The following is a 26,574-nucleotide window of genomic DNA, read 5'->3' on the forward strand; positions in this document are numbered from 1 at the left end:
TAATGGCTTTCATACCAGGCCGTTCAATTATGTTTTAAATGATAATAAATAAATAAGTAAAGGAGACAAATGATACAGGTTTTCCTATAGTATGGAAACCAAAAAAGGAATATATGTTTAGATATATACATATTTATGACAGTTTTCTTTCGGCTACTACATATCATAGTATTATATTGTTACGACGGTAAGAGTAACGCCATCTATCGCCGAATAGCCGAAACGAATAGCAAAGGATCTAGTAACGTCTAGAAGAATCGAGAAATACAACGCCATCTATTGTCAGATAGCGGAAACACACGCATCGGAGGTACTCGACTTGTGAGGAATGTTCTCGACGATTTTAGGGATTTCGTCTCGACTATACATACATACTCGACATTGCAGAGATGGCACACAGTCAGTTAGTAATCGAATCTACTCGAAGCGAAATAGCGAACGGATCATCTGAAGCGAAGCGGAAGAAGTAAATTGAGAATTTTAAAGTGTTTGGTTTAAGTGTTTTAAGTGTTGAATACAGTTTTTAAGTTGTACTCCGGTAGAATTTTTATTTATCCCGAACCCCAGCGCGTAACAATACTCTGGCAATAGTAAGCGCGTAGTTCACCGTGACCGTACGTATAGTGGAACACATAGGAAGCGCGTGTATAGAAACGAAGAAATCTTTCATTTCTTATCTCCTAGACGACCACTCACAATATCAGAATCGGGGAGATGTGTCTTTGAGGGAAGTTAGCATCGTGACGTCATCCTATTGTTGTATCTTGAAAAAAGATTTTAGTGTCGCGTTCTGAATTGTAGCCAACGAGAACGTCATTCTGGAGTATGGGACGCGACGCCCTCAGGCTTAATACAAACGACGTGAACTTTTTTTATTGCTTAGATGGGTTTACGAGCTTACAGCCCACCTGGTGTTAAGTGGCTACTGGAGCCCATAGACATCTACAACGTAAATGCGCCACCCACCTTGAGATATGAGTTCTAAGGTCTCCGTATAGTTACAACGGCCGCCCCACCCTTCAAACCGAAACGCATTACTGCTTCACGGCAGAAATAGGCAGGGTGGTGGTACCTGCCCGTGCGGACTCACAAGAGGTCCTACCACCTATAAAAGTGAATAATTGAAGTGTCAATTATATTGATGCGGCTTGTGGCTTGTGTTTGCCAGCCGTTAAACACATACGCAAGAGAAAGATGCAATTTTTTATTTTTTATTTTATTTTATTAGGCTCACAATACACATCACAAGCTAAAGATACATAAAAAACACAAATAAAAACAAACAAAATCTGGCTTGCAACATAAGTTATGTGCGCACGACAAAACAAGACATATAGTGCTGAATTTGTACAACAATGTTCCTTACAATTATGACAAAACAACACAATAACAAAAAATAATCTAACGAATAATGTAAGGAAAAAAAAAATTTTTTTCACAATATAATACATTAAACAATTACATTAACCTACCTATTAATAAAGTGGAGGATGCCCTTGAACATTTTTCTAAACGTAACTAACCTACAAGTAAAAATATCTAACTCAGGTGACGACCTTGCCAGTTCGTTATAGGTACGACACATTCGGGTAATGGGATTATAGTAAGATATATTGTTTTTGTAAATTAGCAATGCAAACAAATTGTTTTGGTTGACCCTCCGAGCACTAAATTTAATGTTTAGTGAAATCTGAGATAACAGTTCAGGCGAATCCAACAGAGAGTGAATTATCTTATATAGTATATCAGATCAGTGCATGTACGTCGATCTTCTAGTGACTGCATGTTATAGTTTAATAGTCTTTGCTCGTATTTGCCGCAATTTCGGAAAACATGCAATAACAACTAACTGTTAACTCAAAACTAACTTAATTTCACTACTTCTTTCATTGCTGAGTTGTGTGAGTACAAATGCGCAGACTTATGATTTTATTAGATATAGTTGTTTGGGTTGGAGAGCGACTGAGGAGAACACATATAAACCGATATTAATATTAGTTCTTTGTGAATGATACTAGAGCCGCTGTTTGTCATATGCATTTATTTCTATAACAAAAGTTTAATCAAATGAAACCCTGTTGTAGTCGAATAGGATTACAATATGTTCGAGCTGGGGGTGGGGTTATGTATGACATATATTATATTACTTTTCCAAGTTTTAATAATCTATACTCTATACTAATATTATAAAGAGGAAAGATTTGTTTGTTTGTTTGTTTCGAATAGGCTCCGAAACTACTGGACCGATTTGAAAAATTCTTTTTCCATTAGAAGCCGACATTGTCCCTGATGAACATAGGCTACTTTTTTTAATTTTTTTTTTATATATTTTTTTTTGGTTTCATGTTTCCGAAGCGAAGCGAGGGCGGGTCGCTAGTTTTTAATATATCGAAGGGTGATAGGCGAATTGGTTTAAGCAAAATTTCGTTGAATACACGACATTTATCTTTATAATTAAAGTTGTGTTTTATTATTGACTAGCTGACCCGGCAGACTTTGTAGTGCCTCAATCGATAAATAAAAGACCTAAGCTTTTGTATAAAATAAACTTAAAACAAATAAAAAGAATCCGTCCGATGGGGGACATATCAAAGAGAAAACAAAATTGTTATTTTTATTTAATTCCGAGGATTTTCATATTTATCTACCTTTTAAACCTTTTCTGAACTTCCACAAATAATTCAAGACCAAAATTAGCCAAATCGGTCCAGCGGTTCTCGAGTTTTAGCGAGACTAACGAACAGCAATTCATTTTTATATATATAGATAGATTAGTATCATCAACAGCTCGATATTTTTAATTGAACTTCAATTAAGTTTACTCTATTAAAACAGCTAAAGAAGTTTTTGTGTTAAGATATTTTTTATCAAATGTTAAACTTTGAATGGGTCTCCTGTAGAGGTGCAAAAATGTCGTTTACTTAAAACAAATAGCCTTTCACCTTTCGATAATCGATAGTCATATGAAAACTACTGATGAGAGTTTTATGATAAGTGATAAGGATCAGTTACAAAACTGGTACAATTTTGATCCGACTACGATGAGGGGTAAACAATAAGAACGCATTGAAACCCGGGACACTTGTTCTAGTGTGTAGCCATCGTGATACCGTCCTACAACGAGAATGAGAGGCATGCTTTCCAAGCTAAGGGACGCTCAGACCCAGCCCTTAACAGACATTGAGGTTCTTCAAGGCAGCAGCTGATTCATAAACTACAATAAGTTGTTGTAGTTGAACTACTGACTAATTGCACACCTCATCAACAGATATATTGTTAGTCTTGATTACGTGAAGGCTTTTTGATAGGGTCTGGAAAGCCTTTCGTCAAAGTTATCGTAGTACAAAAGCTCTGACGGAGGAAGAAGCTCGTCCACTATCGATCGTTTGATGTCACTCAGTGTCACTGTCACGTAGTGTCACTGTGCCGTTATAACCGACACTCGCAAAGCCCCTGAAATATAAACAAAAGCTCAGCGAAAATATCTTCACGAAGCGTTTACTCAAAGTTTTTGAATAATTTCGTTTATTTAAAATTTCAATCTCTTTTGTTGAACTTCTTTGTGTTATTTGTATCTCGTTGAATAATAATATGAGATATTTACTTTTTTGGGTTTTTACTTTTCGAACGGGATTGAATCTTTGGGGAGGCTATCAGCAGTGTCAAGTATCAAGTTGCGTGTCAACGTTTTCAAGCCGTGTAGTTGGCGGAATGAATTCGAAGCGCAGTTGTTTGAATTGAAATTTTATTGTTAGTAGATAGATTTTACCCAGTTCTTTAAAATTAAATTCAATTGACTGACTGTGTTGAATTGTGCGCCTTGTGAACTCATTAGCTGACAACAGTTAATGCATACTGCGTTCCTATCTACCCTTGCCGCGTAGTTTCTGTTTCAATGATTCGATTATTTAATTATCCAATAAAACTGTGATTTTGAACACAATGTCTTCCCAGGTAACCATCGAATCGTGTCCATCATTCCTTCCACCCATCTAAGGTACTAGAAGTACGTCACGTATGTATTTTTCTGCTGTGAAGCAGTAATGCGTTTCGGTTTGATGGGCGGGGCAGTCGTTGTACTGTTAATAGTGAGACCTTACAACTCATATCTCAAGGTGGGTGGCGGCATTTACGTTTTAGATGTCTATGGGCTCGTGGGCCGTGAGCTCATTTACCTAAGCCACAAAAAAATAATTACAAAAAAAACCTAAAGCTAGCTGCTTAATTCACAATTAGTCTATGGCCTATTTACTGTCAGTAACGATGACGCGTTAAATTATAAAATTCAATGTAAAAGTAGATTAGCGTACCAAAATATAAATCGTGATCTTTTCACAACTCCAAATTTCTCGAAAAATAATTCCGGCTCGCCTCCACTTAACCCATTAACGAAGAACAGTATTAATATAGTATAATTATTACGATATTTTGGCTACATTTTTATGAGAAGTGAAGCCAGCTGGGCTTTTATTAAACTCTAATGAGAAACGGAGCCTCGCGCATAATTTACATGAAAGCACAGACCTACAAACGTTCAAGACATGATCATATTATGATACATTTAAAAAAGTTATGTGGACAACGGCTGTTTGCTTTGGTGTTGCTTCTGGAATATAATTGAGGGAATGATATGATTTAATCAAACATTACAGTGGTTAATTGTTAGATCAAATATCTTAGAGCCCATAGAGCCAAACGTAGTAAAAGTGTCTTATACTAAGACTCCAGAGGCCAGTAGGTATATGCTTAAGGAGTAGAGTAACTTAGTAACTCAAGTTGCATGAAAGTAGTGGTCCCCATGTATTTGATTGCGCTTAAAGAGTTGCAGTTTTAAAGAGCCCCATTTAATTTTGTGTCTTTAACAAATGTATTTCTTGCACACTTCTGTTCGTTTCAAAGTCTGCCCAACGAAAGGTTAATAAGTGAGGAATCCGCGCTATCCGAGGATTTACGATTGCGTTAAGCATTATCACTTCTAACGCGGCTCGATGTATCTTCACGACTCTTTATGGCTCCTAGGGTTGAACAGACCTATTGAGTTTGGAAATTAATGTTATCTCTCGCAATCATAGCAACGGGTTAATGTTTCAGTTCATCTGGATGTTGCAAATTTAAATCAGAAATCACGAAAATTTTAGCATTTTTTTTTTCTTCTTCTTCATTATTTATTCTCCAGTGATCTTGAGTCGTTAATTAAATTTTATTAAATTAAACATAAATTAATTCGTTATTATTTTTGAAGTAAAACTTCTTTAGGCTCGCTTGACTTGAGGAGTAAGCTGGTGAATGTGTGACGATAGTGTTACAAAGAGTGTGATCAGATGATGCGAACGGAAGTAAAGAGGAAGATAGAAGTTGGTGGATAGAAAGAGAGAGTTACGTTTAGTATATTTGTGCTTAGATGGGTGGACGAGCTCACGGCCCACCTAGTGTTAAATACTTACGGAAGGCCATAGACATCACAGATACCTAACGACTGGCTGCTGGTCGCTCCTGTCAATTGTGCCTGTGCTTCATCGCCGTTTTTTTTTTTTTTATTGCTTCCATCCTGCACCCATCTGGTGGACGAGCTCACAGCCCACCTGGTGTTAAGTGGTTACTGGAGCCCATAGACATCTACAACGTAAATGCGCCACCCACCTTGAGATATAAGTTCTAAGGTCTCAGTATAGTTACAACGGCTACCCCACCCTTCAAACCGAAACGCATTACTGCTTCACGGCAGAAATAGGCAGGGCGGTGGTACCTACCCGTGCGGACTCACAATAGGTCCTACCACCAGTGGTTACGCAAATTATAATTTTGCGGGTTTGATTTTTATTACACGATGTTATTCCTTCACCGTGGAAGTCAATCGTGAACATTTGTTAAGTACGTATTTCATTCGAAAAATTGGTACCCACCCGCGGGATTCGAACACCGGTGCATCGCAACAACGAATGCACCGGACGTCTTATCCTCAAGGCCACGACGACTTCAATTCCGGTTTTATTCCGGATTGTTGAGAACCAAGCAATCTTCTCAAGTATAACTCAATGTTAAAGTTGAGACATCACCACACTCTCCTCTTTCTCTCTCACGTTGTATGATAACAATCGAATTAAAGATACTCCAGTATCAAGTTGATTTACAACATTTTGAATACCCAAGGTCAAGTGTTTATTATTCGAGTCGTTACGACTTTACCATCGCCTCGGAATGCTATAAAAAAAATCGGCACAAAACTTAGGGCATGCTTTTTAGGCAAGTGGCGGGTTTTCGTCACATTAAATCAAAACAAGCACGACACGAACTAGATCAGATTTACATCACTCAGCACCGACCAAAGATTTTCTCAGTGCTGTTGCTGTGCGAATATAATTTGAATTCCACTAAACGGGCTTCGTGATAACAAAATACTGATGATGAGAAACATTTATAAAGTCGCACTACAGAATGCTTTAGTTCAAAGAACTACGTATTATTATAAGCATGATAATTATGATACCCAAAAACATCATACTATGTAGTATATGCGTTTACTGTATATTATATTATATTATATGATCTCAACGTAGGTATGTATTATTGTGATCCTTCGTTGTGATATAGTTAGTTGAACGAGCTCCTGCGTCCCACTGACGGCAGAGATGTTGTATACATGAAACAACTGACACTCTGAAACATTACAGTTGTTATTTCTGTCCAAATGAAGTACATCGTGTAAATTAAACCGGAGAATTCATTTATCGGGGTAACCGCCGCGTTCTCGATTAATTCTATAGCTTGAGTTACAACAATTTCTTAAAGAAGTCTTCACACTGCGAATCTATTTTGCACGATTTGTAAATAATGTTTAAATGAGTGAAATAGTCAACGGCCCACCTTTTAATAAGCGGTTACCAGAGTTCATAGTACCTACACTTTGAGACACAAAGTCGAAGCGCCAATTGAATTGTGTAAAGGTCACCCAGACTGGTAATATAAGAAGGCAAATATAAGAAGAATGGTGGTACCTACTTGTGCAGGATTCCACTATGTTAACCCTATAACCATAAATGGGCCCTGTGCGACTTCCTCACGTAGCGCTTAGAATATCAAAACATAATTCATCGGTCGCGCGACAGTTTAGATGTAGCGTGCGGGTGTCCTTACTTCGACGCGGAGGGCTGGGTCGCCGCGGCTTGTAATTCACTAAACATTATTTAATCCGGGACACAAATTTGCTTAGAAACGAGGTGTCTCTAATAGACGGCTCTGCGTACTCTATGTAATAATACAGGTTAGGCCTAGGCCACACTACGGTATTTTCCCGGGAGCGGTTAACCGCTATTACCGCAAAACCGATCAAGACGCACACATTACAATCATTATTAACAGCGACTTCGTCCGCGATTTTCACAGTTTGAAGATGGATTTCAAAAGAGCCGTATGTATTGTTGCTCTGGTACTAAGAAATAGAAAACAAGAACGTCAACCAAAATTTCACAGATGTTGGGTCCATCCACTTACTAGCCGAAGATTTAATTTTGAGAAAGGTTTCTTTCATAAGAAATATCAAGATTTAAGAAAATACCCAGAGAAATTTTTCAATTACTTTCGGATGTCAGTAGCCAGCTTCGATAAAATTCTGCTCGATGTGCGTCCATACATCAATTTCGTGGATACAAATATTTAGCAAATTTATTTCACAATTCTTAAAAAACCGCTCGCGGCTTTGCATAGTGCATGCAAGCACACCTAGTTTATTTATTTGGGAAACAAACAGTACAATACAAATATATAATATTTAAAAAAATAGCTATGTTCATAAAATAGCTGCTAAACTAGCTAGTTCTATGGATTACAAATTTTGCTGCGGTTTTTTTCCGCGATAATTTTGTAACATTTCGCGGTTTAAAAATCAGTCGCGGGAAAGAACCGCAAGTGCGGCCGCTTGTATACGTTTTCCTATTTCATAGACTCTAAAAGCTTTAAACAGCTGCGGTTTAACCGCAGTGCGGCCTAGGCCTTACTGTAGAAGTCTTCGTGGCGCCGTGGTATGCGCGCGGTCGCAGGTTTAAGTCTTGTGCAATGACAATGGCACAGCGTTTCAGTAAATTAAACATAATATTGAAAACTTTTTTTTACTTAATATCTTATTCAGCAAGTAAACAGAAGCCTACCTTTTTTACATCTTTTATCTTATTCTTTGTTCGTAAGCCGATTGTGCGCTGACAGACATCATTATGAGAGATGATATTATTAATTTTGGTTACGATCACAATGTCCTATTTGTTGTTTCGCTGGGAACTGATTCAGTTTACATATTGTATTTTCTTGTTAATGCTTCCTTTGTTTAACACTGAATAACAATACAATACGCTTTTTACATCGTGCAATGATATTGAACCAGTTTTTTAATGTAGTATCTCTACCACATAATAAAACAAGTTATAGCTTACAGATAAGCTGCTGACTCTGAGAGCCCGTTGGAAGCTCTCACTGCTTTTTTTATTGCTTAGATGGTTGGGCGAGGTTACGGTCCACCTGGTGCTACTGGAGCCCATATACATCTACAACGTAAATGCCGCCACCCACTTTGAGATAAGAGTCCTAAGGTCTCAGTATACCTAGTTAGTACAACGGCTGCCCGACCTTTCAAACCGAAACGCGTTACTGTTTCACGGTAGAAACAGTAAGGCTGGTGGCAACTACCCGTGCAGACTCACAAAACGTCCTACCACCAGTAAGAACCTGCGTCCGTTAACATCTATCGACTGCAGTAATATACCAATGCTAAGTGCGCGGCGGTACTCATGTTGCGATGTCTGTGGATTTACATAATCAAATAACAACAGATTCTTTTCTTCCATTTAACTGGGACATTAACTGAATGTATGTCGATAAAAAAACGAAAGGGGTTCAAGCCTAAAGAACTAAAGTGCACCTTTCAGCCAATATTTCCAAAAGGATCAAAGCATTACTTTAATCAAAACAATACATATTTATCAGCTCTTGTATAGTGTACACGCATACACGAATCCAAACAACTCAACTCCAAAACTTCCACCAAAGAAAAACCATCCCTACCCTCCTAGGTACAGAGTAGATCACATGCTGATGTAATCTCGATATTTGGAGGCAGTAAATATTTATATGGGTTTTTTTTCATGGCAGGGATGCGTGCTGGCTTAATGGAATCTTAAGCGGGGGTTGGTTCAACCCTATCGGTATGAATAATAATGGTAGAATTGCGGGATGTAATGCTTAGGTATGGATAAGCAGCGTGTGATCTGATTGTGAAGTCATATATTTTTGAGACGTAGTTCTCTGTCCTGACATGAGAGTCGGCGAAGACGCTTTCAAACTGTTACTAATTGTTAGCAAGCCGTTAGCAAATTTGAAATATCGTGTTCTTTTCTTAAGTATTTCTGTAGGTGGGAAGAAAAGTTTTTGGTATAACTGATACTAACTGGCCACCGACGGAATCGTAATGGCAATTCCGCTTCACAATTTACAACTTAGCCCCAATCTAAATGGTACCGTCTCCTCTACTTAGATATACCTAAGTGCCTCTATCTATATAGCCTGGTCCTTATCCGCATAAAAGTGTTATATTTCAATTCTATTTCCGTCTGAAGATTTTCTTTAAAGCGTATTTTGAAATTTGCACAATGACACCCCTTGACAAGAGCGCGGAGGACTCGCGACATGATGAGAGCACCGAGAACGATATCGCCATATCTATAACATGCCGTACACACGGACTTCGCGTTCGGATAGCAAAATGTTTTTTTTTTCCTAGCTTAGATTAAAAAACTAGGGACCCTGGGACACGTTATTGGCAACATTAATGCTTTGCTAGTAACCCGCTAACGACATCCTTAAACGTACTAAGGTAACTAAACATTACTATGAACAAAAATTTGAAATAAATTCAACTTGAAGCCTGTACAACAGATACAAACAGATATGTTGTGGAGTTTCATATTAGGGCCGAACGTACCGTGGCGGGAACTGTGAAGATTATTCAATTTTAATACTCTTCTTATAACATTTTGTTTTGTATGTAGGTTCTCTTAATGAAATTACTGGTTCTCTTAATGAAATTACTATAATGACTATAATGATTATTACAAATTGCCGTGGCCAAAATTGTGTTTGTAATTGCCAATTATGCGCGTACGCTTAGCTTGTCCTTGGAGAAGTGACCGGCGGCCGCGCTCCCAGCCGCGAGCCGAAACCTCCCTCCCCACGCCTCTCCACTCAGGGACGGCTAGCAATGTGCCGGAACACATTTTAATAAATACTAGTGGTCCCCCGGTAATCGAAATTAGATTATAATTAATTAAATTTTTAATTTATAGACTATTATGATTATATTTTCAAAGACTATTTATTATACTTCTTTAATCACATATTTCGCCAAGACTACACTTTAGACAAATATTAATAAAGATAAACAATATTTAATCTATTCTCAATTTGACCACAGACTATAAGCAATAAGAAAAGTTTGACAATAAACAAATAGTATGCATGCGTGTGTGTGTAATGTTTTTTTTATTATTAATTTAGTGTTCTTTTTATGCATAATTAAAAAATATTAACATTCTGCACTCCTTCTCTCTTTACTTATTTTCTATAAGAGCAAGAAATTTTATACTCCTCCGTCCGCGCAATTTTCGTAAAAAGGAGTACAAAGTTTTTGCTTCACGTATTATTATATAGATTTATTTAACTATTGATTTAACATTTCATGTTAATTTTACCTTAGCAAAATATTAAGTTCGATGTATTGTTATTCGTCGTTGGCGCTCGTGTGTGCTACGCTCACTTGTAGCAGGATGTGTTTTCACTGCGTCTTTGTGTCCTCCCTCCGAGAGTAACACCTGCACTCCACATGTCATTTCTTTACTACACTTTGCCTCCTCAGGAAACCTTATTTATGAATCGAAGTAATGGAAAAGGTTGTTACGGACATTTATATGTTTTTTTATTGCGTCAAGGGAATGGTGTATCACAGTTTTTGATTTTTGATTTTTTTCCTTCTATTTCACACATTATGTTAATGTCGCTAATTACAGTTGTATGATCGGTATTTTTGTTCAAACCTGCTCTATAGTTTACCTTTGTATCTAAAGGAAAAAGTCGATATCGAAGGTATTAGATGCAGCTTCCAAAGTACACACAGATTGTTTTAAGGTGTAATATAGGCGACGACTGGGGCCGCTCAATTTGCGTTGATTTCTTTATCCGGAACCGGCGGGCGTGACCGGACCGACATGAATCTGAATGAGGTGGTAAGGTCTCAGTTGTAATGATCGCGGTTTTGTAAAATCACATTAACACGCTTGTATTAACGTGAGCTGTATCGATTCATGTAATGGAATCTTTCAACATAATTTTCACTAGTTTCAAGAAGAAGACGTCCAATTAATCCGAAAATTGGCGCACGTATCAAACACTGATGGCAAGATAATTTTGACTAATATAATGTCCAGACCAGAATTAAATAGAAAACATAATGGTACCAGTTCATTGCCCTTTAATTTCACTTTAAGATCATATCTGCAATATTTATTTATTTATTTATATTTGTAAAAGAAGAAGTAGCTCAATGCGTCTCACTAGAGAGGTGTTAAGGGGTTGATATGATGGTACAGCTAATTACCTTCTGATTAATTCAGAACCTGCAGATTCAAATTGTAAGGTGATCGATATAATATGATTTACCATTTTATTAGTATTAGTTAATGTCCTGACTGCTGGGCGGCCGGTCGTGGGTTCGATTTCATCTTCAAGCAAAAGTAAAGAATTAACGTAAATAACTGTGTACATTAGTCTATACTTCCTAGTTTGGGCCCGGTTTGTTTTGGTTTCATAAAAAACGCTAACATTATAGCCCCGTACTAAATATATCCCTTGGGCATTTATATTCGCGGATCCGCAGTAAGGGCTTAAATGACCTTTTTATCAGAGGTGAGTTCCGGCCACTATCTGACCCTTAAATCCATTAAAGTACTTTGAGTTTCGTCACAAGAACACGATTGACTTTTAATGTAAATATATTTCAGACACTGAATGACCGTACTCCTTGAGGTTTTGTCGTAGGCGTTATTAAAATACATTGGCGTTGACGTGACAGTCACTTTTCTCTCTCTCTATAAAATATATATATCTCTCTCTGTCTCTCTCCCTTCCTAGCTATTCATCCCACATGGTGCTGCGGTCAGCTCTCCTCATTTTGCTTCTCCATTTCGCCCTCTCTTTAACACCATCGTCGGAAACATTGCATATCTTCTTTTCTTCAGCACTACATCTTTCCACCTTGTATTGGATCTTTCTCTTGGTCTCCAACCAAGGAGGTCGAGCTGCAGTGCCAATTTCCCGACATAGTCACGTAAAAAAGAGATTTACCTGACCATGCTCTTGCGAGCTCTTACGTGCTCTTCTGCATCTTGTCAGCAATGTCACGTATGCCGAGGCTTCCTCTCACGTACTCGTTGTAGATTAAATCGAGTTTATCGCGTGGCACATCCACCTCAGCATCTTCATGTCAGCAACTTGGATAGTATGCACGTTCTTTTGGGTCGCAACCCATGTTTCGCGGCCATTCATAAAAAATAGCCTGATTATAGTCCTATAGATAAACCTCTTGGGTTTGACATCTGAGCATCTTCTTGTCGCAGACGACTCTGCTTACTTCTCGCCGCATTCTCTTCTCGCCACGGCTATTCTATTTTGAATGTTGCATTTTAAGTTCCCAGATCTGTGACTGTCACTTTTCTCAATTCTTATTTACTTGGACTACGACTACCAAGAACATGACAACTAAGGACATTCTGAGCCGTCACAAGTAGTTTCGACAAATCTGCTTTCTTTCTATTTGTTTAGGAGGTGGGACATGCAATATAAAAATTGATATAATATCTTCAAGCGGGTTGTGGCAATTTCGTTGTGATCTCTAATCGCTCCGGCGCCCCGCACAAAATGGGTCGTGAGCTCTTATCTTTATAATGAGCGAACCACCTGGTGGAATAGGTACTACTACCTATGGATATTAGCAATGCCAAAAGAAATCCTATGGCGTTAATTACCACGCAATAGACTCCATAAACCTTACGAGAAGAAAACATTAAATGTTTTTATTTATTTATTTACCAGTAATCACATAATTACACGTTTAAATACAGCACTTAAAGTTTAACAATTTGCCATAAAATTTCCTTCCATCAGAACTCAAAACTTCAGTGGAGAATACAAGTACGTCTACGGACAGCTCTCAAGAAGATGTCGAGCCCAAAGAAGCCTGGATGCGAGCTCCGGGCGGAGGCGTAACAGTAAAGAGTGGCGAAGATGCCTTATTAACTTGCGTGGTACTTGGAGCTAGAGGACGTCCAGTCTTCTGGAGGAGAGCCAGAGACCTCCAGTTATTAACAGCTGGAGCTGTAAGAGTCACAAGAGACGACAGAATACAGGTGCTTCATGATGACTGTGAGTACACCCTATTTGTATAATTATTTTCACAGGGTAGCGAGCTCATTGTCCACTGAAACACAGTGGTCATTTAACGTCAGATCCAGTGATAATGAACACCGTGTGACATTATCAATTAACCCAGCAATATACACATATTTATATATAAAATCTCATGAATACTTGATAAAAACGGATTATTAAAACTCTTTTTGTTTTTTAGCTGAAGAGCCGCTCCAAGGTCCCGGAATCAAGAAGGGCGGCGACGTGTGGGCGCTGGTCATCAAATCTGTGAAGCCTTCAGACGCTGGTCTTTACATGTGTGAACTGAACACTGAGCCTCCAGTTAGAAGCTTTCACAGACTTACTGGTACGTTCCTTCTATCAGACGTTCAATTTAATTTTACCTACGTCCATTTTGTAGATTATTATTAGATAGATTACTCGATTATTTTGTAGATATCGAACCAAAGCAAAAGTTCTAGTTTGCGTAATTACTTTAGGGTGTCTTGAGAGCCCACACGTGTAGGTACCACAAGAAACTCAGAGCCTACTCTTTTCGTAAATATTATTAAATTAGTACGTTTAATCATGATAACTAAAGTGGCGGATGAAAGGCGATTGCATGCAGCAGAGATGCGAATGTTGCGATGGATGTATGGAGTAACGAGAATGGATAGAATACGGAATTAATATGTTAGAGGAAGTCTGAAAGTGGCACCTGTAACAGAGAAGCTGAGAAGCGTGCGTTTGGGATGGTATGGACATGTGATGAGACGAAATGAAGATGAGGTTGGTAAGAAAATGATAACTATGAATGTGGAAGTATATAGAGAAAGAGGTAAACCTAAGAAGAAATGGATGGATTGCGTGAAAGACGATTTGGGTAAGAGGGGAGTGAGCGAAGAAATGGTATATGATAGAAGAGTATGAAAGGAGAAAACATGATGCGCCGACTCCAAGTAACTGGGAGAAGGGCAGGATAATGATGAATCATGATGAATCATGATGACTTGAACTAAGAAGGTCGGTGTTGCCACGTACTGAACAAGGTACATCGATTGAGTTATCCGACTTGAATACGAAACAGACTAAAGCGGCTGGAACCACTTTCAACAACAGATGAATTTAATAGTTGAAGCAGACCACTTTTTGATTTTTGACATCAGCTCAGATAGTTTGAATAGTTTTTGATTTTGTGATGGCGTTTAAATCGGCTACAGGATATTGCAACTAGGGTGTGGAATATCAGATCGATATATTAAAATAATGTCTTCTCCTATTTATTTCTGTAACATAAATATATATCCTTTTCAATTTAGTGAAAAACTAAAAGAATAATTGAAAAAATCTGTAATATTATTACTATATAAAAAAGGAATTTATTCGTGGAACTGACAGAAGTATAACTTGCTATGATTCTAAACTTCTGCGAATCCGAATTATTTAATTAAAACCCTCGTGTATTTCTGTTGATGAGCACGATGTATCCTACCTAGGTAACTAACTTGTATATTGTTGCTTTGTCATCTTTAAGCACAGCTTGTACTCTGTTTGAAAAATAACAAGGTGCTGTAATTGTCCCCAACTGAATTTTCCTGTTGGTTTCAGTGATATCAAGAGGTCTTACTCCTCCCGAGAACCGCAACATTACAGACACGTATTCAGCCTACACTCCCACGCTGTCGTCAGTGGCCATGGCACATAACTACACGGATTGCTGTCTCTCTTCTAATGTCAGTAAAAGCTGCCTGGGATTCTGCAGCATCCAGACTATACTCGAAGGCACTGGACAGGACCCGGAGACTTGCCAGCCGGATTTTCCTGCTATAGTCAAGTATGTCTGATATTTATCTTAAAAAAAGGTCATTGGACAATAAGAATGTCGGACAAAGTTATTCTAAATAGTTTTTCCTGGTTACATTTATAAACGTCTGCGGTACAGCTAAGTTGCTACCTTTTAAAATTAATAATGTATTTTCAAGCCTTTTTTGAAGAGCAACGTGTTCTAACATCGGTCAGGGCAGTACACACACACACGAGGACAGGTTTCTCTCGAAACGAGGCTTTGCAAAATCTTGAGTACCAGGACTGCATTGTAAGTAAAGTGTTTGATGATGTCAAGGTGTATGGCGGACGGTCGCAACCACGTGCCCTGCTGCGTCCAGGAGCATGTCCCGGATATATGCCAGGACGTGTGCCGAGGAGAGTTCACTCCGGTCACCGATAACATCAAGACTCATTACTCTTGTGCTTCCTACATGGAGAAGACATTAGCTTGCATTGTCGAGGGGATCGGTGAGTTTAAACATAGCTTTAGGATTCATTTACAATTAAAAAAAGATGTGTGGTGTCGTGGGACACCGGATAGTAACGGAGTTCCTTATTATAAAAATATTAATTTTAAGTTCTATTCGAGGTATAAAGAAAATAAAACTGGAGGTTTCGTAACAACCACTGTCATTCGGTAACGTGCGAACTTATTGTGGTACACTTCATTCACGGTTGTTTTCATAAGAGTTAGTATTGCGCAAACGAACGCTCTGTGATCGTGGTAGATGAATGATAAAAAAATATGCTATTTTTTGTACATTATTACAAAGTTAAGTCGTACACTGTGTGCATTACTAATAAAAATCTTAGGTTACGGACGTTTTTCCCGGTTAGGGTACCTCTCGGCATCGTCCCATAAGGATCTTCGTTCCAAAACAGTAAATTAATATTTCTTGACATTGGAATTGGATGTAATATAAAAAGATCATACTGTAAAACTCTCTCCGAAGTATCAAACGCTATCCATAAATATGAAGTTAAAGAAGACCGTCTCTACTGCACCTATCTTGAGGAGATCATTTGCGTTGAAAAATGTTAAGGTTACGCTAAAGAACTACGCCCCACGGCAACGATAGCGCTTATAGATTAACACGAATATTCAATCCTTAAAAGAGGTATTGTTTCAGAACTTCTGCCAAGTCCTCCAGAAGACGTGGAAGTCGAGCCACTGAATGAGAAACAGTTGAATGTCTCGTGGAATCCACCAGTCCAGAACGCCGACACTATAACCGAATACATAGTCAATGTCACAACTTTGAGGTCTTTTGATGCTCACCTCATTGACCCGTCCGAAAGTTCTATTAGGAATAACACAGTGAGCAAGCCTATTACAGTTAAGGTACCTGCTAGTAAATCGTTCCTAGTGCTGGACGATCTACTGCCTTTCACGATGTATGAAATAACTGTGACTTCGTATAATATTCACGGGTCGAGTCTGCCCAGTTACGCTATCAGGTGAGTTTAGTTGCTTTTTATTGGCGTGACGTGTGGTCCAATTAAATTATATTATCACAGTCGTAACACAGTAGAAATATAGGCTTATATGCATGGGGTTTTAACTCGCATCACTTTTAAGTATTTGTTATTTTATTGAAAAAATAGTATTGGTATATATTTTTTTATTGCTTAGGTGGGTGGACGAGCTCACAGCCCACCTGATGTTAAGTGGTTACTGGAGCCTATAGACATCTACAACGTAAATGCGTCACCCACCTTGAGATATATGTTCTAAAATCTCAGTTTAGTTACAACCGCTGCCCCACCCTTCAAACCGAAACGCATTACTGCTTCACGGCGGAAATAGGCGGGGTGGTTGGTGGTACCTACCCATGCGGACGCACAAGAGGTCCTACCACCAGTAAAATTAATTTAATTATACGAGATATTATTGATTTTAATGAAAAACAAATTTTCTGTTACGGCGCATGGTATAATTTTATTCACATTGTCACTGACATGCTGATATATTATACCTAGTCAGGTCATAAATTCTGTCACATGTTTAATGTAAAATAATTGAAACAAGTTTATTCATTATGTAACCATTCATATACCAAAATGAACTTAACAAAACATAGATTCTTATGACACTAAGGTTTATTCAAAATGACCTCCGTGATTTTGAATACAGGCCTTCAATCTGCGCGGCCAGTCGTCTATCGCAGCACGAACGAGGTCCATGTCAATATCGGCGGTTGCCTTAATCAAGGATGTCTTGAGTGACTCCAAATTGGGATGAGGCTTTGAGCACGCCTTTTCCTCCAAGTGTTGCCATATCTTGTAATCTAACGGATTCAAATCTGAACTGGAGGAGGGCCAGTCTTCGTGCCGGATGAAGTCGTTTTCACGCGCCGCCAGCCAGTCTTGTGTGCTCTTCGCTCTATGAGCTGGCGCCGAATCTTGTTGGAATACCCAGTGCCTGTTATTGAACATGGTATGAGAAACAGGTTCCACAAGGTTCGTCAGGACTGTATTTTGATACACAACTGCATTCGTTTTTACACCTTTCTCACAAAAATGTACCTCTGTTAAGCCCCAATAAGAAACTCCCAACCATACCATGAGCGAGGATGGAAAATGACCTCGTTGGACACGCGGAATACGGTTGCTCGCTTCTTCACTACTGTGTGCGTACACCTTATCATTTTGTTTATTGTAGCTCTCTTCTACAGTAAAAATTTTTTCATCCGAAAAAAGAATTTCCCGATATTTTTTTCCCGCGTACCGCTTCAACAAAGCGCGGCATCTCTTCAGTCTCAGGTCCATTAGACGAGCATTCAAACGATGTCCTGTTTTTCTTCGATATGCCCGAAGCCCTAAGTCTTCATTTAACACCCTTTTCACCGTGGTTTTGCTTAATCCCATCTGAAGGACCAACAGTTTCTGCTTACGTTTGGGATTTCTTTGAATTCGCGCCTTCACAGCTTTTATCACTGCTGGAGTCCTAACAGGCCGAGGGCAACCACTTCTTGACCTGTCATCTACACTAGAGTCTTCATTGTATCGTTTGATGGTACGATAAACGAATCTTTTGGTTATATTCAAATTTTTCAGTATGTTAAAATTTTGAATTGGCGCGTAACCGTAACGATGCAACGCAATAACCGCAACACGGTCTTCTTTAAGCGTCCACTCCATATTTAAAAATGAGTAAAATTCTAAAAAGTATACATTTTTATTTTCATGAACAATTCGAAATTCGAATTCAATAAACTTTTTTGTGGCCAGCATTCTAAAAGAAAAGTTTTTACTGTGTGACAATACTTATGACCTGACTAGTTACATACTTCGAACTAATAAAAAGAGCCGCTTTTAGGTCATTAACATTAACTCCTGGGAAGATGAAGACCACAGAAGTAGCAGCAGCTCCCAAGTTACCGGACGTGAAGAAATGCTGTGAAGCAGGCGGAGTCAATCATTATGGTTGCATCAGTAAACTGTGTGATCCTACTAAGACTTTTGAAATTGAGGTAGGAGATACTATCTGGCCACAAAAATCAAATAGATAACTGTTACAATAGAGATTGTGTCTGTTCCATTACGTTTATAGTTAATGCATGTAGAGAACAGTCAGTGTCGCTCATAGCAATGTCAAGGTCGCAGCCTTGAACCCAAAACTGTTCCGACCTCGTTTGAAGGAGGATGTGTCCCAGCGCTGCGGAGCCGACGTTTTATTGGAAACGATCTGTAATTGTCAGCACAGATCAAGTAACAGGCATTAATGATTTTCATTCTGCACAAATCACGAAGAGCACACACACAAAATCATTCATAAAAGCAATAATAGGTTTAACGAGTTTCCCGATCATGATTTATTATTGACTAGCTGACCCGGCAGACTTCGTAGTGCCTCAATCGATAAATAAAAGACCTAAACTTTTGTATAAAATAAACTTAAAACAAACAAAAAGAATTTTGATATTTATCTACCTTTTAAACCTTCTCTGGATTTCTACAAATAATTCAAGACCAAAATTAGCCAAATCGGTCCAGCCGTTCTCGAGTTTAAGCGAGACTAACGAACAGCAATTCATCTTTATATACATTTATATAGATTACAAGCATCGAAACGCTCGCCCGTCTTTGCGAAGCAAACTAATCAAAGATAATACGTCATAATCTATAACCCACTGTTCACGTGCATCCCACCCCATCAGTGACTAACGCACCATCACCCAAATGGCACGTTTCTAACCAGCAGCTGCAGGTGACAGATCTGATGATATGCGCGCCCTGGGCTGGGATCACGTTTGGATGCCTAGCTAATGGAATGGACCACACCCCTTGCTGCCGAGCTCGCGGTCTACCTGACTCCTGTCTTCCCCTGTGCAGTGGAAATATTACGTCGATTGACTTCAATCACTTTAAGTAAGTTACTTACAAAGGCTTACTTATTTATTTAGTTGCAGCAACAAGGTGATCTTCAATACAATACGTTGACAAATTGACAGATGTCACCTCAATTATAAACGCAATCGACAGTGCAATAGTTGATAACATCTTGAAGTTAGAAAAGTAAATATACAATGAGTAATTTTAAGAAATATAAAATTCAGAATACTACTTTGTCACTAAGTAACAAAATTATTAATACCTACACTTATTAGAAAAAATATATATATATATTTACATGAAGTTTTATTTATATTTTTATAATTTTTTTTTTATTTATAAATAAAACTTGATTAAATTTAATTAATTATGATTAGGTTATATTTAGTTAGGAAATGATCCGCGCCAGATTTTTCCTGTATGTTGTAGGACAATTAGAAAAAGCATCTATTTCATTAAGTCATGAAAAATTAGTTCAGCGCAATCAGACAACTCTGAACGAACGTTTGCGGAGACCGCACTATCGCTATTTGTGCACAATTCAATTTTCTATTCAATTCTTCCATCAGATGCCTTCGCTACATGAAGTCCTACACCAACTGTCTGCTCCAAGGGTACGGGGTTCTACCAGGGCCACCATCTAAGCTATACCTGACAAACATCGACACAGACTACGCCGTGGTTCATTGGTCACCCCCTACCGTCCTTGCAGACACGGTGCAAGCCTACAACTTATACTATCGCTCGCTGCAAGTTGATGACGATTACAGAGCTTTGGAGTTTGTAAGTTCTTGTGCAACTCTTTAAATGCTGACAAGTTATAACATATTTCTATGATAAACTGTCGACTCTGGCAGCAATAATATCCACTTATTACTAACAGATTATCAATTGTGTACACTTGTTACACTTTAAATTAGTGACTTCAAAAGAAGATGATTTTGTTTTTGCTGTTATGATTGCTTCTTGACAATGCAATAGCACATAGACAACCCTCGGAAATAACTAGGGGACAACCCACTAAAGACAATTGCTGAGACTCTTCAATGAAACACACGTTTACTGGTGGTAAGACCTCTTGTGAGTCCGTACGGGAAGGCACCACCACCCTGCCTATTTCTGCCGTGAAGCAGTAATGCGTTTTGGTTTGAAAGGTGGGGCAGCCGTTGTAACTATACTGAGACCTTAGAACTTATATCTCAAGGTGGGTGTTTGCTGTGGATGTTTCAGTCATTGTTTTGATTATAATAAAACTATAATTGAATACTTAAATCACTCATTTTAATTTTCTTCAGCGTCCATCTTTTACGTTACATTTTCATCTGTGTTGCCAGTCCTATAAACATCCCCCCCTTTTAAAGTACAACTCCCCTTTATCTATTATGTAATACATTTAGCCAATATCAACAAAATCCTTAAATCTAGTGGGTTTCTTAACTACTCGTCCACTCCTTGTTATTTTATCATTACTACATTGTTCATTTAAGCCACCCCTGCTGGTCCTGCTGCTGGGAGTAGGTAGATTAGCATTATTTGTAGAACTATCCAAGGACCTACTTCTCTCCCGTGATCTTGCTGGACTCGCCTGGGTTGCCATGTTACTTCCACATACTATTTTTTCTAAGCTAGGCTCTTGTATAACATATTTAGCTGAAGGCTGACACATGCTATTATCTAATACAATATCAGGTATATCATCTACAGCAAAATTATGATTTTTTACTTTAGTTGTTCTACAACTGTTTTTTGTATCAGGTGAACTGTCTGGCACTCTTTCTAAAATATATTTTCTGTTTCTTCGGTATATTTTTCCTTCACTATCAGCTACTAAATAAGAACGGGGCTCAGTACAATTTTTTATAATTTTTCCTTTTTGCCAATTTGAATCTAATGTTTTCTTGAAATATACCTCTTGGTGAAGTTTTAATTGGGGTAATTCTTTTGCACATTTGTCATAATTCTTTTTTACAGAGTTTAAATGGTTATAATATTTACTGTCACAATAAAACAATTTAGGCTTAAGTGTGCTTCTAGGTACTGGTATGAGTGAATTTAAGTTTCTAGAGTACAATAATTGTGCAGGCGATGGCATATAAGGTTTAGGTGTATTTCTATAATTTAGCAAACCAAGGTATGGATCTGAGCCATCCTCATTACATTTTCTTAGAATATTTTTTAATATTTTTACACCACTTTCACTTAACCCATTTGATTGAGAATGCTTTGGGCTTGATTTTATGTGCTCAAATTTATAATAAAAAGCAAATTCTTTAAATTTCTCTGACGTAAACTGTGTACCACAATCTGTAACTACAAATGATGGTATGCCATGCCTTCCAAAAATAGATTTGCAGTTCACTATTACACAATCACTTGTCAAATTATCTAGTTTACATACTTCAATGAATTTAGTATAATAATCCATGAATACCAGATAATCTTTATTATTCAGGGTACAAATATCAATGCCAACCTTGTACCAAGGAATCTGTTCTATGCTGTGATGAATTAATGGCTCCTTTTGTAAATTTATGTGGTACTTCATACAAGGTTTGCATTGTTTTACAAATAGTTCCAGGTCATTGTTTAGTTCTGGCCAGAAAATACATGATCGGGCTCTCATTTTACAAGTGTTTAACCCAGCATGACCTTGGTGAATATTTTGCATCATTTCAGTTCTTAAGGATTCTGGTATTACAATGAGATTACTTTTCAATACTATACCATCTAGCACACCTAACTCATCCCTAAAAGTCCAATAATTTCTTAAATCTTTATTTACGTCTTTAATGTTTTTTGGCCATCCTTGTTTAACATATGTTATGACCATTTTCAGTATTTCATCAGAAGCAGTAGCTATTTGTATTCTTTTTAGTTGTACATTAGATATAGGTAGACAATCTCTTTGTAGTTTAACATGACAGATTATATTGTCGTGCAGTTGTTTCATTTTTGGCTCTACTGTATCAGCGCAACTACGAGATAATGTGTCAGCAATAAATAATAATTTACCCGGTTTGTAATTAACATGCAAGTTATAACCCTGTACAGCTAACATCATTCTCTGTAGTCTTGCTGGCACTTTATACAAAGGTTTTTTAAACAGTGACTCAAGTGGTCTATGATCTGTTTCAACATGTACTTTGCGGCCGTAAGTATATTGATGCATTTTATGGCAGCCAAAATAAATTGCCAGCATCTCCTTTTCTAACTGGCAATAGCGTTGTTCTGTGGATGTAAGTGCTCGGGATGCATATGCAATTGGTTTACCATTTTGAAGAACTACAGCCCCCATTGCAGTTGATGAGCTATCCACAGACAACACTATTTCCTGATTGGTATTAAAAAAAGCTAAGCATGGACTTTTACATAAAGCTTCTTTCAATCTCTCAACTGCATGTTCCTGATTGCTATCCCAAGTAAACACAGTATCTTTTTTCATTAGGATACGCAAAGGTTCTATTAACTTAGAATAATTTGGAATGAAACGAGATAAATAATTACACATTCCCAAAAATCTTTCCAAATCTTTTTTACATTTAGGGTGTTCCATTTTCACTACTGCCTGCACTTTACCAGGGTCTGGTGACACACCTTTTTCTGTGAACTTATGGCCTACGAAGAGAAGTTCAGACATAAAGAATTTACATTTAGATTCATTTAATTTAAGGCAATTTTTTAGAGCAATTTGTAACACTTTTCTTAGCCTATCGTTTAACTCTTCCACTGACTGGGCATACACACAAATATCATCAATATATGGAATGACTCCTTCAACATTTTCAAACATTTGATTAATTATTCTGCTAAATTCTTCAGGCGCTGAACTAATACCAAAGGGTAATCTTTTAAAACGATATCTCCCAAATGGCGTTATAAATGTACATAGATCCGAGCTTTCCTCATTTAAATTTAGCATCCAGAAGCCATTTGACGCATCCAGTAGTGCAAATACTTTGGCATTTTTCATTCTACTTTTAATTTCATCTAGAGTTGGTAATTGATATTTAGGCTGCAGAATGTATTTGTTCAATGCTCTCGGATCTATGCATATTCGTAATTTACCATTCGTTTTTCTAACAGGCACTATATTATTTACCCATTTGGTGGGCTTATCTACCTTTTCAATAACCCCTATTGCTTCCATATGATCTAATTCTCGGCGCAGTTCAGGCATTAATGCAAATGGAACACGTCTAGCAGCCTGTACTGTAGGGACTGCTTCACTACTTAGCTGAATGTTTACTGTGCCAGGAATGCAACCAAGACCTCCACTGAAGAGCTCACTGAAATCATTTTTTAATTTTTTTATTAAATTGAATGTTGTGTCTTTTCCAACTGTCACATTATGTATGTTAACAAGGTTAGTGTTTGCTGAAATAAAATTATAAGTTAAACATGTTCTGCACCCGAGTAAAGTAGGAATATTTCCTTCAATTATGATGAACTTAACAGTGTATTTTTTGCTATTAGGATGAATAATATTCAACCAACAAGTACCCCTGACTGGTACACATTTTCCATCTAGTTGAATGACCTTTTTGTCACAGGGCAAAATTTCTGAGGTTTTTATATTAATTAATTTACATACTTCGCTCCCAATCACGTTGCATGCAGCTCCAGTGTCCATTTTGATGGGAATTTTGATGTTATTGACTGTAAAATCTTGAATTATTTCATTGCCTGCATAACCAACAAAGAAATCTCCTTCAGCTTCATCCTCTTTGTTCCTATCTGGATCCTCAAGGACATTGACTTGCTTTTGATAAAAATTTGGTTTCTTGGCTGATCTGCATACTTTACTAAAATGGTTAAGTTTCTTGCACTTCAGACACTCCTTGCCGTATGCTGGGCATTTATTTATATTGTGAGATGTGCCACAGTTTCTACAGTTCCTTATTGATTTTTTATTAACATATAGGATGGAGGACTCATCGCTGTCCTTTGAATTTGTTTTTTCTTCTATATATTTTCTAGAGGTTTCGGCACTCAGTAAGTATTTCATAACATAATCTAATGTTAATTTACTATCGTCTTCCGACATTAATCGTGTTTTGAGATTATTATATTTGGAGTCTAACCCTGAAATTATCTTTCCCACTGTCAACCCTTCTCTGAGATCTCCAAGTTCGCATTGAATACCGAGATTTATTACTCTTTGAAAGTAATCCTCCAACCTGTCTTCATCTTGTGTAACAGTAAAAAACTCGTTCCTTGCTATAGTTAGACTTTTCTTTGGTTCAAAGTACGCTTCAAACTTTTTGAGCACGTGTTCAAAAGTATGTGATTCAGATGCGTTTAAGTTGAAAGAATTGTAGATTTTGATTCCGTTTTCGCCAATAAAATTCAGCAGAATTGATATTTTTCTTTTGTCTTTGGCGTCATCAAGGCCATTAGCAGACAAATATATCTCCAACCTTTGACGATACATTTTGAAATTTTCGGCAAGGTTACCTTTGAAATCCATACTGGGTAAAAGTGGCAGGAATCCCACTTCTGACACCATGTTTGCTGTGGATGTTTCAGTCATTGTTTTGATTATAATAAAACTATAATTGAATACTTAAATCACTCATTTTAATTTTCTTCAGCGTCCATCTTTTACGTTACATTTTCATCTGTGTTGCCAGTCCTATAAACAGTGGGTGGCGCATTTACGTTGTAGATGTCTATGGGCTCGAGTAACCAATTAACACCAGGTGGGCTGCGAGCTCGTCCACCCATCTAAGCAATAAAAAAAAGGCTGAAAACCATCTGAATTCCTCCACCTGAGTGGTAATGGATAAATCCAATATCCCAGTATAGGTACATAAAAACGGCTCTTTTTGCAATTGTACATGATGAATTCCGTTTTTGTCAGGTTCACTCACCGTACATACTAGAAGATCTGGAGTCGAATACCGACTATGAGATATACGTGGAGGCTGTGAACGAGCACGGTGTTGGGGATCCTTCACCCAGACTCATATTTAGAACACAAAGTCAGGTGAGTCATACAACAATATACAGGGGGCATGTGTGGAGGGTGCGATATATGTTTCTGTCGAAAAGTAATCAAGTGATATGGTAACCAATGATAGCAAGCTACAGTAGAATTGACTTGAATCGTGTGCGGCGGATAGAGTTATAATATTTATGAGCATCGATTACCCTATAGTATTAGATGGCCGTGTGGCACCTTGTTCATAAACAATGTGACAAGCTAATGAAGCTAATGAATTTGCAACACACCGGGAAGGTCCAACCTTAAGTTTTGGTAGAGAATGATTAGAAATAAATAATAATTAATTAAATTCGTAAAGTCTCTTGTGGCAAATCCGAACATTCTAGGTAATAGAAGAAGAAATAGAAGAGGCAAACGCTTATAACGTAACTGCGTGCTGCGAAAGAGTTCAGCTCGCAGGAGTGTGCATGCCGCTCTGTTCTTACGATGCCAAAATGTCGGACCTCAGGACCTTGGCTCCGCTGTGCGCTCAGGAGTTCCACAAGATACTGCGATGTGGTGCTGGAGGTGAGTTTAAGCAATATCCGTTCTTACATTCCAACAGTAATCTTGTACGATCACGATAGCGATTTTAGATTCACAATAAGCTAATCATCTATCCATATACGACAACGACTCTGCGGTGGAACTATAACAATATCTCATGGAGAGTTTGATTAGTACTGTTACGCGCTGAGGGTTCGGGATAAATAAAATTTCACCAAAGTACAACTTAAAAAACTGTATTCAACACTTAAAACACTCAACAAATACCTTAAAACACTCAACAAACACTTTAAAACTCTCAATTCGCTTGTTCCGCTTCGCCTCAGGTGATCCGTTCGCTGTTTTGCTTCGAGTAATTCCGATTACTGACTGACTGCGTGCCATCTCTACAACACTTTTATAGCCAATAAATACCTCATCCCTAGAATTATCGAGAATATTCCACACATCTCTAGTAGTTGTTTCCGCGATCTGTCAAT

General features: G+C 37.9%; 1 protein-coding gene across 3 annotated transcripts in view; it reads left to right on the forward strand.

The window, feature by feature from the left end:
- Positions 1–26,574, forward strand: part of LOC101746237 (Ig-like and fibronectin type-III domain-containing protein 1) — a 133,811-nt gene that overhangs the window by 92,975 nt on the left and 14,262 nt on the right. The window contains exons 5-14 of one of the 3 annotated variants that reach the window (XM_012688505.4): positions 13,201–13,458; positions 13,664–13,810; positions 15,052–15,277; positions 15,566–15,738; positions 16,401–16,728; positions 18,590–18,743; positions 19,472–19,641; positions 20,175–20,388; positions 25,466–25,591; positions 25,936–26,116. In XM_012688505.4, the coding sequence (XP_012543959.1) occupies positions 13,201–13,458; positions 13,664–13,810; positions 15,052–15,277; positions 15,566–15,738; positions 16,401–16,728; positions 18,590–18,743; positions 19,472–19,641; positions 20,175–20,388; positions 25,466–25,591; positions 25,936–26,116 (1,977 nt within the window). The remainder of the gene's footprint in view (positions 1–13,200; positions 13,459–13,663; positions 13,811–15,051; positions 15,278–15,565; positions 15,739–16,400; positions 16,729–18,589; positions 18,744–19,471; positions 19,642–20,174; positions 20,389–25,465; positions 25,592–25,935; positions 26,117–26,574) is intronic. The other 2 variants (XM_012688506.4, XM_012688507.4) reach the window with 2 other exon arrangements.

This window comes from Bombyx mori, chromosome 3 (assembly GCF_030269925.1).
Source record: "Bombyx mori chromosome 3, ASM3026992v2".
Classification (NCBI taxonomy): Eukaryota; Metazoa; Arthropoda; class Insecta; order Lepidoptera; family Bombycidae; genus Bombyx; species Bombyx mori.